This window comes from Rattus norvegicus, chromosome 9, assembly GCF_021556685.1.
Source record: "Rattus norvegicus strain SHRSP/BbbUtx chromosome 9, alternate assembly SHRSP_T2T, whole genome shotgun sequence".
Taxonomy (NCBI): domain Eukaryota; kingdom Metazoa; phylum Chordata; class Mammalia; order Rodentia; family Muridae; genus Rattus; species Rattus norvegicus.
In genome coordinates, this window is record NC_141542.1 from 13302003 (window position 1) to 13317022 (window position 15020).

Here is a 15020-nt window from a genome sequence, read left to right on the forward strand (position 1 = left end):
AACTATCAATCCTAAATATCTATGCCCCAAATACAAGGGCACCTACATACGTAAAAGAAACCTTACTAAAGCTCAAAACACACATTGCACCTCACACAATAATAGTAGGAGATTTCAACACCCCACTCCCATCAATGGACAGATCATGGAAACAGAAATTAAACAGAGACGAAGACAGACTAAGAGAAGTCACGAACCAAATGGACTTAACAGATATTTATAGAACATTCTATCCTAAAGGAAAAGTATATTCCTTCTTCTCAGCTCCTCATGGTACTTTCTCCAAAACTGACCATATAATTGGTCAAAAAACGGGCCTCAACAGGTACAGAAAGATAGAAATCATCCCATGCGAGCTATCAGACCATCACGGCCGAAAGCTGGTCTTCAATAACAAAAAGGGAAGAATGCCCACATATACGTGGAAGTTGAACAATGCTCTACTCAACGATAACCTGGTCAAGGAAGAAATAAAGAAAGATATTAAAGACTTCTTAGAATTTAATGCAAATGAAGGTACAACATACCCAAACTTATGGGACACAATGAAAGCTGTGCTAAGAGGAAAACTCATACCTCTGAGTGCCTGCGGAAAGAAACAGGAAAGAGCATATGTCACCAGCTTGACATCACACCTAAAAGCTCTAGAACACAAAGAAGCAAATACACCCAGGAGAAGTAGAAAGCAGGAAATAATCAAACTCAGAGCTGAAATCAACCAAGTAGAAACAAAAAGGACCATAGAAAGGATCAACAGTAACGAAAGTTGGTTCTTTGAGAAAATCAACAAGATAGATAAACCCTTAGCCAGACTAACGAGAGGATACAGAGAGTGTGTCCAAATTAACAAAATCAGAAATGAAAAGGGAGACATAACTACAGATTCAGAGGAAATTCAAAAAATCATCAGATCTTACTATAAAAGCTTATATTCAACAAAACTTGAAAATCTGCAGGATATGGACAATTTCCTAGACAGATACCAGGTACCGAAGTTAAATCAGGAACAGATAAACCAGTTAAACAACCCCATAACTCCTAAGGAAATAGAAGCAGTCATTAAAGGTCTCCCAACCAAAAAGAGCCCAGATCCAGACGAGTTTAGTGCAGAATTCTATCAGACCTTCATAGAAGACCTCGTACCAATATTATCCAAACTATTCCACAAATTGAAACAGATGGAGCACTACCAAATTCCTTCTATGAAGCCACAATTACTCTTATACTTAAACCACACAAAGACCCAACAAAGAAAGAGAACTTCAGACCAATTTCCCTTATGAATATCGACGTAAAATTACTCAATAAAATTCTGGCAAACCGAATCCAAGAGCACATCAAAACAATCACCCATCATGATCAAGTCGGCTTCATCCCAGGCATGCAGGGATGGTTTAATATACAGAAAACTGATTTATTTCATTTAATTTTATACCCAGCCACTATGCTGAAGTTGTCTATCAGCTTCAGTAGTTCTCTGGTGGAACTTTCAACCACCATGATTTTTTCAACGTGATCCATTATATAAACAAACTGAAAGAACAAAAGCACATGATCATTTCATTAGATGCTGAGAAAGCATTTGACAAAATTCCACACCCTTTCATGATAAAAGTCCTGGAAAGAATAGGAATTCAAGGCCCATACCTAAACATAGTAAAAGCCATATACAGCAAACCAGTTGCTAACATTAAACTAAATGGAGAGAAACTTGAAGCAGTCCCACTAAAATCAGGGACTAGACAAGGTTGCCCACTCTCTCCCTACTTATTCAATATAGTACTTGAAGTTCTAGCCAGAGCTATCAGAAAACAAAAGGAGGTCAAGGGGATACAGATCGGAAAATTAGAAGTCAAAATATCAGAGCTATCAGAAAACAAAAGGAGGTCAAGGGGATAGAGATCGGAAAAGAAGAAGTCAAAATATCACGATTTGCAGATGATATGATAGTATATTTAAGTGATCCCAAAAGTTCCACCAGAGAACTACTGAAGCTGATAGACAACTTCAGCATAGTGGCTGGGTATAAAATTAACTGAAATAAATCAGTAGCCTTCCTCTACACAAAAGAGAAACAAGCCGAGAAAGAAATTAGGGAAACGACACCCTTCATAATAGACCCAAATAATATAAAGTACCTCAGTGTGACTTTAAACAAGCAAGTAAAAGATCTGTACAATAAGAACTTCAAGAACCTGAAGAAAGAAATTGAAGAAGACCTCAGAAGATGGAAAGGTCTCCCATGCTCATGGATTGGCAGGACTAATATAGTAAAAATGGCCATTTTACCAAAAGTGATCTACAGATTCAATGCAATCCCCATCAAAATACCAATCCATTTCTTCAAAGAGTTAGACAGAACAATTTGCAAATTCATCTGGAATAACAAAAAACCCAGGATAGCTAAAACTATCCTCAACAATAAAAGGACTTCAGGGGGAATCACTATCCCTGAACTCAAGCAGTATTACAGAGCAATAGTGATAAAAACTGCATGGTATTGGTACAGAGACAAACAGATAGACCAATGGAACAGAATTGAAGACCCAGAAATGAACCCACACACCTATGGGCACTTGATTTTTGACAAAGGAGCCGAAACCATCCAATGGAAAAAAGATAGCATTTTCAGCAAATGGTGCTGGTTCAACTGGAGGGCAACATGTAGAAGAATGCAGATCGATCCATGCTTATCACCCTGTACAAAGCTTAAGTCCAAGTGGATCAAGGACCTCCACATCAAACCAGACACACTCAAACTAATAGAAGAAAAACTAGGGAAGCATCTGGAACACATGGGCACTGGAAAAAATTTCCTGAACAAAACACCAATGGCTTATGCTCTAAGATCAAGAATCGACAAATGGGATCTCATAAAACTGCAAAGCTTCTGTAAGGCAAAGGACACTGTGGTTAGGACAAAACGGCAACCAACAGATTGGGAAAAGATCTTTACCAATCCTACAACAGATAGAGGCCTTATATCCAAAATATACAAAGAACTCAAGAAGTTAGACTGCAGGGAGACAAATAACCTTATTAAAAAATGGGGTTCAGAGCTAAACAAAGAATTCACAGCTGAGGAACGCTGAATGGCTGAGAAACACCTAAAGAAATGTTCAACATCTTTAGTCATAAGGGAAATGCAAATCAAAACAACCCTGAGATTTCACCTCACACCAGTGAGAATGGCTAAGATCAAAAACTCAGGTGACAGCAAATGCTGGCAAGGATGTGGAGAAAGAGGAACACTCCTCCATTGTTGGTGGGATTGCAGACTGTTACAACCATTCTGGAAATCAGTATGGAGGTTCCTCAGAAAATTGGACATTGAACTGCCTGAGGATCCAGCTATACCTCTCTTGGGCATATACCCAAAAGATGCCGCAACAGATAAAAAAGACACGTGCTCCACTATGTTCATAGCAGCCTTATTTATAATAGCCAGAAGCTGGAAAGAACCCAGATGCCCTTCAACAGAGGAATGGATACAGAAAGTGTGGTACATCTACACAATGGAATATTACTCAGCTATCAAACACAATGACTTTATGAAATTCGTAGGCAAATGGTTGGAACTGGAAAATATCATCCTGAGTGAGATAACCCAATCACAGAAAAACACACATGGTATGCACTCATTGATAAGTGGCTATTAGCCCAAATTCTTGAATTACCCTAGATGCCTAGAACACTTGAAACTCAATACGGGTGATCAAAATGTGAAATCTTCACTCCTTCTTTGAAAGGGGAACAAGAATATCCTTGGCAGGGAATAGAGAAGCAAAGATTAAAACAGAAACAGAGGAACACCCATTCAGAGCCTGCCACACATGTGGCCCATACATATACAGCCACCCAATTAGACAAGATGGATGAAGCAAAGAAGTGCAGGCAGACAGGAGCTGGATGTAGATCTCCTCTGAGAGACACAGCCAGAATACAGCAAATACAGAGGCGAATGCCAGCAGCAAACCACTGAACTGAGAATAGGACCTTCATTGAAGAAATCAGAGAAAGAACTGGAAAGCTTGAAGGGTCTTGAGACACCATATGAACAACAATGCCAAGCAACCAGGGCATCCAGGGACTAAGCCACTACCTAAAGACTATACATGGACTGACCCTGTACTCTGACCTAATAGATAGCATTGAATACCCTAGTAAGATCATCAGTGTAAGGGGAAGCACTGGATCCTGCTAAGACTGAACCCCCAGTGAACGTGATTACTGGAGGGAGGGTGGCAATGGTGGGAGGATGTGGAGGGGAACACCCATAAAGAAGGGGAGGGGGACGGATTAGGGGGATGTTGGCCCGTAAACCGGAAAAGGGAATAACACTCCAAATGGAAATAAGAAATACTCAAGTTAAAAAAAAAATAAATAAAAAAACAAACAAAAAAGTGACAAAAAAAGAAAATGTTAATGCTGTACCAAATAGATCATTGTATCAAATATGACATAAAGAAAGAAGATGTGACTTTAGGTTGAATCATCAAATAAAGCAATGGTGTTTTATAATTGCTTACACATATATGTATATATCATTATATATTATATACATTATATATTATATATACATATTTAACTATTTATATAAACAACACAGAAAATTAAAAACCAGAACGAGCCTAACCCTCAGACTGTGTGCATCTGAATAGAGAAATGTATGGACTTGGAAAGGGATGAATGAGGGCTGAGGAAAGGTGAGAGTTATGCCATGTGGCTGGAAAGCACATCTCTGAAAAGGAAAGATGAAACTCCTAAAATGTCAGTCAATACTGAGGTGAAAGACAGCCTGAGTACAAAGTGCAAGAATTAAATTAAAAAATAAATAAATAATCTGACACTTTAGAAAATTCTTTCCATTGGTGCACAGCAGCATTTTTACTTGGAGAATACAAGGGCAAGATAACAAAGTCTCCCAACAGGGTCCTTATTGAAATGCACCTAGTGTTTGCTTATTCTGTGTAGAAACACACAGATTTTAAAGTGATCATCATGGAAGAAAGTGTGTGCTCATATCAAGTAGGATCCACGGTGCTGCTCCACGCCAAAACAGCAGGTGGAGCAATTGCTTTCTCAGAAATCAGGCTGAGGTTTCTGGAAGGCTCAGTGGCTCTGTAGTTGATTCAGAGTATGTAGAGGAAGAGTTTGCCCCTGATAACAAAAGGGAAATCAAGAATTGAGATAAATTTTAATGAGTTAGGGCTGGGCTGGGAGTATCATAATTGGTGACATTGCTCTAGGCTGAGTCTCAGTGCCAGGGCAGGAGAGCTGAGCATTCCCCAAAAGGACTCACCCAGAGGGACAACTAGGGAGTTCCAATATTTGTGTTCCTTTAACTCACCTCTCTTCTTCTCCAAAGTACCTTTATGTGGCTCGAAACGCCAAAGACTGCATGGTTTCCTTCTACCACTTCTACAGAATGTGCCAGGTGCTCCCCAATCCAGGCACCTGGAATGAGTATTTTGAAACCTTCATCAATGGAAAAGGTAAATAAAAATGCATTGTCCCTCTGTGGTTTTACCCCGATTAGGCTGAGCTGAGAGAACAACCCCTGACAGTTGATCCCCCAGAGTTTCCTGTGCCTCCTATCCTGGCCTCTATTTGGGGATTCCCGACCTATAGACTTTCCTCAGCCTGTGTGACCCTGTCATAATATCAGGGTGCAAGTGATTGTGCATAATCAATATGAAGCCACTTTAATTCTCATATTAAAGAAAAGCCCCCAATACTGACAGAAACTACGTGACCTCAGAATCGAGCAGCTCAGTGATGCTGGGAAATATCTAATACAGAATTTTTCCTTCTCTGATGTACCTGAAGCCAGAAAAAAGAAAGAAAGAGAGAGAGAGAGACAGAGAGACAGAGACAGAGACAGAGAGTGAGACAGAGAGAGAGAGAGAAAGAAAGAAAGAAAGAAAGAAAGAAAGAAAGAAAGAGAGAGAAAGAGAGAGAGAAAGAGAGAGAGAGAAAGAAAAAGAAAAAAGGAAAGTCAAACTTTCCTGACTTGGAAGATTTGTGTCCATGAAAACAATTCTTGTTTTTCACAGTAAGTTGTGGATCTTGGTTTGACCATGTGAAAGGATGGTGGGAAATTCGAGACAGATACCAGATTCTCTTCCTCTTCTATGAAGACATGAAGAGGGTAAGTAAATTACTTCTTCAGCATCAGGAACAGGGAAGCTGCTTTAGGAATGTGGTTCTGACAGGAATGTCTGAAAAATGTGATAGTGTGAAAACTCTTTTCCAGTCCAACTAATGCTACCCTCACTCACAGGACCCAAAGCGTGAAATCCAGAAGGTAATACAGTTCATGGGCAAGAATTTGGATGAAGAGGTCGTGGATAAAATAGTCCTGGAGACATCATTTGAGAAAATGAAAGACAATCCTTTGACAAATTTTTCTACAATCCCCAAGACTATCATGGACCAGTCCATTTCCCCTTTCATGAGAAAAGGTCTGTGGGGCTTATTTATCTCTAATTCTGAGGCAGTCCCCCTCCAATCCACATATTGTGATTCTAAGAAAGCTAGAGATTTGTTCCTAGTGTACAAGAAGCTCTACAAAGCAAGTCTTACAGATAACTAAGACAGACTCCCCTTGGTGCACACCTCCTTGGGATCCCTGCCTGCGGTTAGACTCATCAGATCTGACATCTAGTTTGATTCTGTCTCCAAATCATGACTCATGACACTTTCAGGACTTTCAGCATGTATTACTGAGACCCAGGCCCTTAATGCTTCCTAGATTTTGAAAGAAAAAAAATCTGATTATCCCTGGTGATTCACTTTTAAGTGGGGAATGTTATTTTTTAAAGTTAGTATACTCAATAACTTTCTAAAACTCAACAGTTCGATGATTTCACACAGATCCTCAGTAAACCCACTTTCCAAAAAGGTAGGTACAGAATGAAACCCATCCCACTGTCTCATTAACATCTGCACTTTTTTCCACTGCTATGCAACCAGGACTAGGTTTTATAAACAGCTGCAGAACTTTTTTTCTTTTACTTTCAGCACAGGAGTTAATCCATTGCCCTTGCAGTATTCCCTCTTTTCTCTCTTAGACTTTGGTAAGGTTTGAGAAGCACCCTTTTTCCCAGTCTATCCATGTCCACTCTTCTCTGCACTCACTTGTGTTTGCTTCTTTGCTTGCTTGCTTTGGCCATAAAAACACAACTAAGAATACCATGACAGAAACCTGTTCACTAACACAAACCGTGATTACCTTACATACTTTTGCTTACCAGAATATGAGCTATCCCTCCAGGAAAAGAAATACTGACCTCTACGCATGACTATCTATACAGGACTCATGGATATCCTGTTATTCTTCCAAGTATTTCTCTTATTATAGATATTGTGTCCATATTTTTATGATTAATGCTACAATGAACATTTCTTGTTCATCAAGTTGGATAATTTTCTTTAAGAATCACAAGTGTTACAGTGATTATCTCTCTAAAATTATTTAAAATAATAAAAATAGAATCTCGTTCCAATAACATAATCTACTAAAAACAATTCATAGAAATAAACGATGCAGTTCAATACATTCTTACAAACAAATAAAACTAAGTGATCAAAGTAAAAAGAATTCCACCAGCTTGGTTGATATCCTGCCATATCCTTTGCAGGCAATCTTTCCTTCAGAAGAAAATATTCCCATTTCTCACTGTAAGTTGGTTTTGTTTGTTCTTAGGTGGCATATACTTGGAGTGTCACAACATGTATTTTCTTATGCCCCAGATCTCTGGCCAGTATAACATCTTAAGATCTCCTTGTATGGCTATATGTCTACCATTCCTTCATTTTTATAATTGTTACTACCTAATATGTGTGTGTAGCACAGTAGAGCCAAGATTCTGGGTCACATTGAATTGATTGATTTTATTTAGACGCCAGAGCCCCTGCACAAAGACAACTAAACCCCCTTCTCATTAAGGAGAGGTAAAGTGGTGAGGAATTGAGCTCCTGTCAGGACAGCACCAATGTGGGTACTGCACACTCCAGTCAGGGATACAGTCTGTCAACCACACACTGATGCTTTTGTCTGGCCTTTGTCCTTTAGGAATTGTGGGTGATTGGAAAAACCACTTTACTGTGGCCCAGAATGAGAGGTTTGATGAAATCTATGAGCAAAAGATGGACGGAACCTCTCTAAACTTCTGCATGGAACTCTGATCAAGATGAGAAGATAGACATCAAGGACAGGAGTCTGTCTGCAAGCCTCAATCCAGCCAAAGGAAGATCAGAAAGCAAACTGTAAATGCCAAGGACTGTGACACCAACTCTGTTATTACTGACATCACTTTACAATTCACAAAATCATATTATGTCCAGTGTATACTTTCTCCACTATTCAGTACAAATCAGTAAGATGGCTTAATAAGCTAATAAATAAACAAACTTGAATAGTATAAATTTTATGATGACATCTTTCTAGGAGGTATAGCCTATATTCTAACTCTAAATAACTATCTTATGCACAAAAACACAAATATTAGAAATCATCTAAATGAATGTACAGAAATTCCTAATGTCTTTCTGCTCAATCGGTATTTTTCATGGTTACAGTGGGAAGACTCAGTTTGTGGACAACTTGTTGCAACATGCTCACTGGAACATTTTCTACCTGGTAGGAGGAAATTGAGGGAAGGACTTCAAGGAGATGTCAGAAATCCAAATCTTAATAAACGGAATCCTAGTTCTGGATCATAAAAGAAACAGAAGAAAGGCATGAGGGTGACCTTTGGAAAGCACAAATTGTGTCTTGAAAAAAGCAGAATGGAAGCTTGGTGTTCAACTTGCAGCCAGTTGAGTTTTGATCTCCTGTCATCTCTTCTGAGGAACAGCTTGTACTTTTGCCCACTTTAGCAGAGTCCATCTGCATTTGCTTGCCAGCATACTTCCTTCCACCTCCCACTCGCTCCATGTCTTGGGCATCCTTTTACTCCCAGTAACCAGGCAATATGGAGAACACAGCATGTTGCACGATGGCTCGGAAGACGGAAAGGCAAACACGTTTCGGGTCACAAATTCTCAGCACTTACCCTTTCACTTTAGTTGCAGATGTCAGCACTGCTAAGCTGAGATCAGCAGGAGCAGCCTGTGGCATGAGCAGGATATATATGTGAGCTCAGGGTACCTAGCATGAGCTAGAATGCCATTTGCTTTCTAGCACTCAAACCTGCAATGGCCATGTGATGAGGACGTGGGCACAGCATGTGTTACTACCAGCAAGAGCTATGAGAAGGTGTAGTACAAGTTAGTGGATGGAAGCTAAGAAACTGGAACATGGCCTAGAAGAGAATGAGTGCTCCTGGCCCTGGGTCTTCCTTTCCCTTGTTTCTTGGCCATGAAAAATTCAATAAAATGAGGTGGTTAGTTTTGCTTTGCCATTTACCCTCACCATGATATTCTGTCCATCTCACCACAGAATGTAAATTCCAAACCCAAGAGCTAAAATAAAGCTTCTGTCTTTATAAGTTGCTTTCCCAGATACTTGTTATAATGAAAGAAAGCTCACTAATACATTCCCAATGATGTGGTTATAAAATACTAGAAAAGTCTGAAATTTTGTTGAACTTATAGACAATCGCTTGGTTACTGCCGAAATCTAACCATATGTGTACAGTTAATTAACAATGTCTATTATATAAAAAAAATTATATCCGAATTGTATTGTAAATTTTTATTGTTTGCTCCTAAGTCTTGAAATTATTCAAAGTTTCTCTAGGTAGAGAGTCCCCACTTACAATCCAAACTAAACTGAAGTCCCTACATCTGCTTCCTGTCAGGGTTAAGTTCATAAGAGCCCAGAGTCACTCTAGCCTATAAAAGGAATGACTCTGGTCTCCAACCATCTACTGGTTAACTGTAGATTTAAGGTAAACTTTGGAAACATAATAGTGTCGAACTTAAGCCTCTTTTGGCTTTATTCTTCTGGGAGTTTCCTTTGTATTCAGAAATTAAAATAGCAGAACTTGAAAGAGATAAATTGTAAAACATATTATGTTGGCTTTGTAAGTACACGATTGTATTCATAATTTACACATTGGCAATTTTTAACTATTACTTTTAGAGACAAGAATTAATCAAGTAAATGAAACATTACATCAGAAGAGTAGTTAAGTAACTGTTAGAACGTTTATAAACATTTTAGTTTTACTAGCATTGACTTATGATTATTTTACTAGCATGTCTCTATATACACAAAATTCAATAAAAGAGTTTCAATTACTCCATTTGTTTGCTATCAATCATTTATTTATTTCTGCTCATGATAAATACTGATAACAGACTGGGTACAGAAAAAATGGATAGTAAAAATGATTCAGTCCAGCTTAAGAATGAGCCAATTAATAAGCTCATGTAACCTTCCTTAGCAGACCTCTCTTACATCTGGTATCACTAACACCTTGAGGTCTCCAATGCTTTTTGTCCTTCATGGTTACAGCTTTACTCTTGGATTTTGGGGGTACTGTTGAGGATCAGGGATCCATCCCCTTCTGTGGCAGTCTCAGTTCAGACTGACACCTTTTAAACAAATTTGCATGTTCAGAAGTTGAGGCCTGCTATAGGTGGAGTTTTTCCTCAGTGTATGTTCATATCATCCCACAGCAGAGCAGGGGATTACAGGTAACAATCACAGACTCTTTTTCAGCATATACCTTAGCTGAAATTTTCACTTGGTCTTTTCCTAGTCAGTAATCTGCAGATTTTTTTTCCCAATCTGTCTATCCAACAGTTGCTCTTTTTCACCACAGATGTAGACAAGAGAGTTCAGAAGAAGCCACAACATAGCCTAAATGCTCTCTTGTCTTGAAATTACCTGTGCCAACTAATTAGTTCCTAATTATTTGATTTAATTTTCAGTTTAAGTGCTCAATTCTTAGCATCCATTCGTGAACGCATAATAATAATAGAAGCATTTTTACAGCTTTACTCATATATTGACCCTAGAACACAGATAGTAGGAGACTTCAATACTCTACTCAGTTGACATGTCATCCAGACAAAACTAAACAAAGAAATACCAGAGCTGACATCAAAAACCAAATGGATCTGACAAATATTTACAGAACGTTTCACTCAAATACAAAAGAATATACTTTCTTCTTTCCACATCATAGAACTTTCTCCTAAATTGATCACATACTTAGACACAAAGTCTGCACATACAAGAAAGTTGAAATAACTCTCTACATTCTTTCTGACTGTCACAAGAGAAGCCGGATACCAACAATAGAAAAATGAAACAAAAAACTAAAAGACAGAAAGCTTTACAAACTCATGGTAAAAGAACAGGTCACTACTGAATGAAAAGAAGTCAAGCCAGAAATTAAGAAAGAAATTAAACACTTTCTAGAATTGAATGAAAATGGTTACTCTACATGTTCACACTTAAAGGACACAATAAAGACAGTTCTCAGAGGAACTAAGTGCTTCACAGGGTTGTTAAGAGCTGCTATATTAGAAACTGTGAGCATACCTAAAAGCTATAGAATAAAAGAGAAATCACAACCAAAAGAAGGAGATGGCAAGAAATAACCAAAGTCAGGGCTGAAGTAAATAAAATTGGAACAAATACAAAGAATCAATGTAACAAAAGGTTGATTTTTTGACAAAATCAGCAAGATTGACAAAACTCTTAGTCAAATTAAATAAAAGACAGAGAGAAAATATCCAAAGTACCATAATTAGAAATGAAAACAGAGAGATAACAACAGAAACTGAGAAAATCCAGGGAATCATAAGGAAATATATTAAAAACTTGCACTCCACAAAATTGGAAAATCTTTTTAAAAAATAATTTTCTTTTTCTAAATTTCATTTATTTTACTGGATATTTTATGTGTTTAAATTTCAAGTTATGCCCTTTCCCAGTTCAACCCCTTTGCCATCACTCTTAATGCTCCCCTTCCCATCCACCCACTATGCTTCACTACACTGGCATTCCTCTACATTAGGAAATGAGCCTTCACAAGACAAAGGTCTTCTCTTCCTTTTGATACCAGTCGATGCAATCCTCTGCTACATATGCAGCTGGATCCATGGGTCTCCCCACATGTACTCTTCTCTATGCCCTAGAGCACTAAGGTTACTGGATTATTCTGTATGTCCTGGGAATGGGAATTTACACCCCCAATGCTTAAACAACAAATACTATACAATCTCCATAGCCCAATTTGTACAAAGCCCTCAACAAATCTACTAAAAATCAGCAGTGTTTTCCAGATATACAGGTGTTTGCTTGAAAATCCAATTCAAATTTGTTCAGCACTTTTCTAAAGAGGACACCTCTACCACAATCTTCAAAAGCTTGTATTAGTCCCAACACTTGCAATTTTGTTTAATCAGTACACTTGTTAACATTTTCCAGATTGCACAGCACATCAGTAAAATTATTTGGATAACTGACATGGGGAAAAAGACACTAGAGAGCACACAATTCTGAAAGAACAAGCATAAAAGATATAGGTATTCTCTCCAGGAACAACTTATCTAAGAAAGTAGCATGGTGCTGGAAGTAGTTTGAAATATTTGAGGCTTATGAAAAACATGAAAGAGACACAAAATATCACTGAGCATGCTTTGTATCTGGGACATAACACTATTCTCCATCTGGAATATCAACCTCGTCTAAGATAAAGGTTCATGTCAGGATAAATGTAAGGTATTTGTTATCAAAGCTGATCATTCCCAGAACTGAGGTCAATTCCCAGAAATTGAGTTTAATTCTCAGAACCCTCATGATGGAAGAAGAAAACAACTTCTAAAAAATTGTCTTTTGACTTCTAAATGTCTGCCTTGGCATTGGTGCCCCCACGACAGTATAAATTGTAAAAATCCCAAAACATAGAAATGAATGCCAAATGAACATAACATGGCCAAATAATTTTCTGGCATGTTCAGAAAATTCAGAAAGAAGCTAAAACAAAAGCTATATAGGGGAGAAGATTAATTCTATCCAGTTTATATTTTTATTGGAAAACTCGCAAATATATCTATTGTTTATTCTCTCCAAATCTGTCTTCTTATTGGCTATGTTTGTGAATTGTGTCTATTCAAAATATGTCCTTAATATATGGTTTATAACTTCCCTTAAAACTGGGCTCACAAGCCTCTTGATTTTGCTCTTTTTGAATGATTACTATTTATTCAATTACATTACCTCTATGATTTAAATGCTCTTCTAAGCTGTAAAAGAAGTCTTTGGACAATAGTTTAAGACAAAGTCTGTGTTGTACATGTCAAGAAAGGGCATGTGTCCTGTATGTATGTCCAGCCTTCTCCAGACTTCGTGGTTTACAGATTTAAAATCTATAAATTATGTGGATAAACTCACACAGAACACACACAGAGAGAGAGAGAGAGAGAGAGAGAGAGAGAGAGAGAGAGAGAGACAAAGACAGAGACAGAGACAGAGAGAGAAAATATTCTAATTAAAAAGTGCCATGCCACTCTAGAAAATAACTGCCACAGGTTTCACAGCTCTGTGCAAACACTAGCCAACACAAGAAACCCACGTTATACCATGAGCTGCCAGCATTTTAACTAATTCCACATTTGCAATGTGTTGTTTACATTGCAAATAGAGAGTAAAATCCTCTAGCAAAAATAATTGTATAATATTTTTACTATGAACAAGGTATAATAAGACCACAGTTTTAAAATGTCAAATAAATCACTCAATCACAATCTACTATTTTCAGTCTACCCCCATGTAGACTCATTCTGGGGTCTCTGCCCTCCAGTGTTTCCTCTCAACTGCCCCTCAGGTTTAAGTTTTTGGGGATGCATACTAGACCTTGGACCAGGTGAGGAGCTGGGTTACACATCCCTAGGCTCCACTGCGGGTGCAGGCAAATTCTGAAAAGGACCCATGGCTCAGCACCTCAGGTCACTATGAGATAGGTAAAAAGGTATTACAGTCCTAGAAACATAAATCTTTTTCACTCGCCCTTCCAGATGAGCACATGGACCCCATACAGTCCTGAGGTCCCATTCTTTTCACAGGGCTACATCCCTTTCCAGCACCCTGAACTTCCACATTAGCCAGCCATGCCCTTGCATTCAGCTATGCCCCTAAAACAACCACTTCTCAGGCAAAAAGATCTTACCCAGAATTGTCAAAGATATTCCTATCTCAATTTGTGGAAGAGACTGGGGTATCATCCTCAACTAAAACCTTGCACCTTGTGGATCATTTTCTCCCGACCGCCAAACTGCACAACACCAAATGTGGCATTTTTCCTGAGCATACTGGTCACCAAGAGAGGTTGGAGTGGGTGGGTGGGAGTGGGAGCATCCTCAAAGAGGCAAGAGGAGTGGGGAGGGGATGTGGGAGAAGGAGAATGGAGATAACACTTGAAATGTAAATACATAAAATATCCAAGAAACATAAAATCAATTAAGTAAATAAATAAATATTTTTTAAAAAGAGCTTAGGAGTCAAATGAATGACTCCTGTGATGATTTACTAAGTAAATCATATAGAGATGAATCTTAAAAAAGACTTCATTTTAGGAGAATGTTAATTTCCATTATTCATAATTAATAATCCCTAAACACAAATTGTTAATGAATAAAAATGTATACTACATGGTATTTTATTGTTATTTGGTTGGTTGGTTGGTTGGTTTCGGTGAGGAGTTAGACATCAGGAAGAATGGCAGTATGAGGATGTACAAACAATGACTTTAATATATGTGCTGGGTAGTTTTTGTCAACATGGCACAAACTAGAGTCACCAGGAATAAGAAACCCCAGTCGAGGAATTATGTCCATCAGATTGTTTTTTTTTTTTTTTGCAGGTCTGTGGAGCATTTAATTCATGACTGATATGGAGGGTACTGCCAAATGTGTGTGCCACCCCTTGGCAGGAGGTCCTGGTTTCTCTAAAGCACACCCGGACAATATGGAAAGCAGGGCAGCAACCAATGTAACTCCATGTTCTCCTCTTCATTCCAGTCTAAAGTTACTGTGTAAGCATTCCTTCATGATAGCCT

General features: G+C 38.3%; 1 protein-coding gene across 21 annotated transcripts in view; it reads left to right on the top strand.

The window, feature by feature from the left end:
- LOC148003327 (sulfotransferase 1C2A-like) overlaps nt 1–10249 on the top strand; it is a 31144-nt gene extending 20895 nt beyond the window's left edge. For 14 of the 21 annotated variants that reach the window (XM_087568068.1, XM_087568072.1, XM_087568069.1 and 11 more), the window contains 4 exons: nt 5369–5495; nt 6057–6151; nt 6284–6464; nt 8078–10249. In XM_087568068.1, the coding sequence (XP_087424194.1) occupies nt 5369–5495; nt 6057–6151; nt 6284–6464; nt 8078–8190 (516 nt within the window). In that variant the 3' untranslated portion in view covers nt 8191–10249. The remainder of the gene's footprint in view (nt 1–5368; nt 5496–6056; nt 6152–6283; nt 6465–8077) is intronic. The other 7 variants (XM_087568084.1, XM_087568086.1, XM_087568088.1 and 4 more) reach the window with 1 other exon arrangement.
- Nucleotides 10250–15020: the final 4771 nt, after the last annotated feature.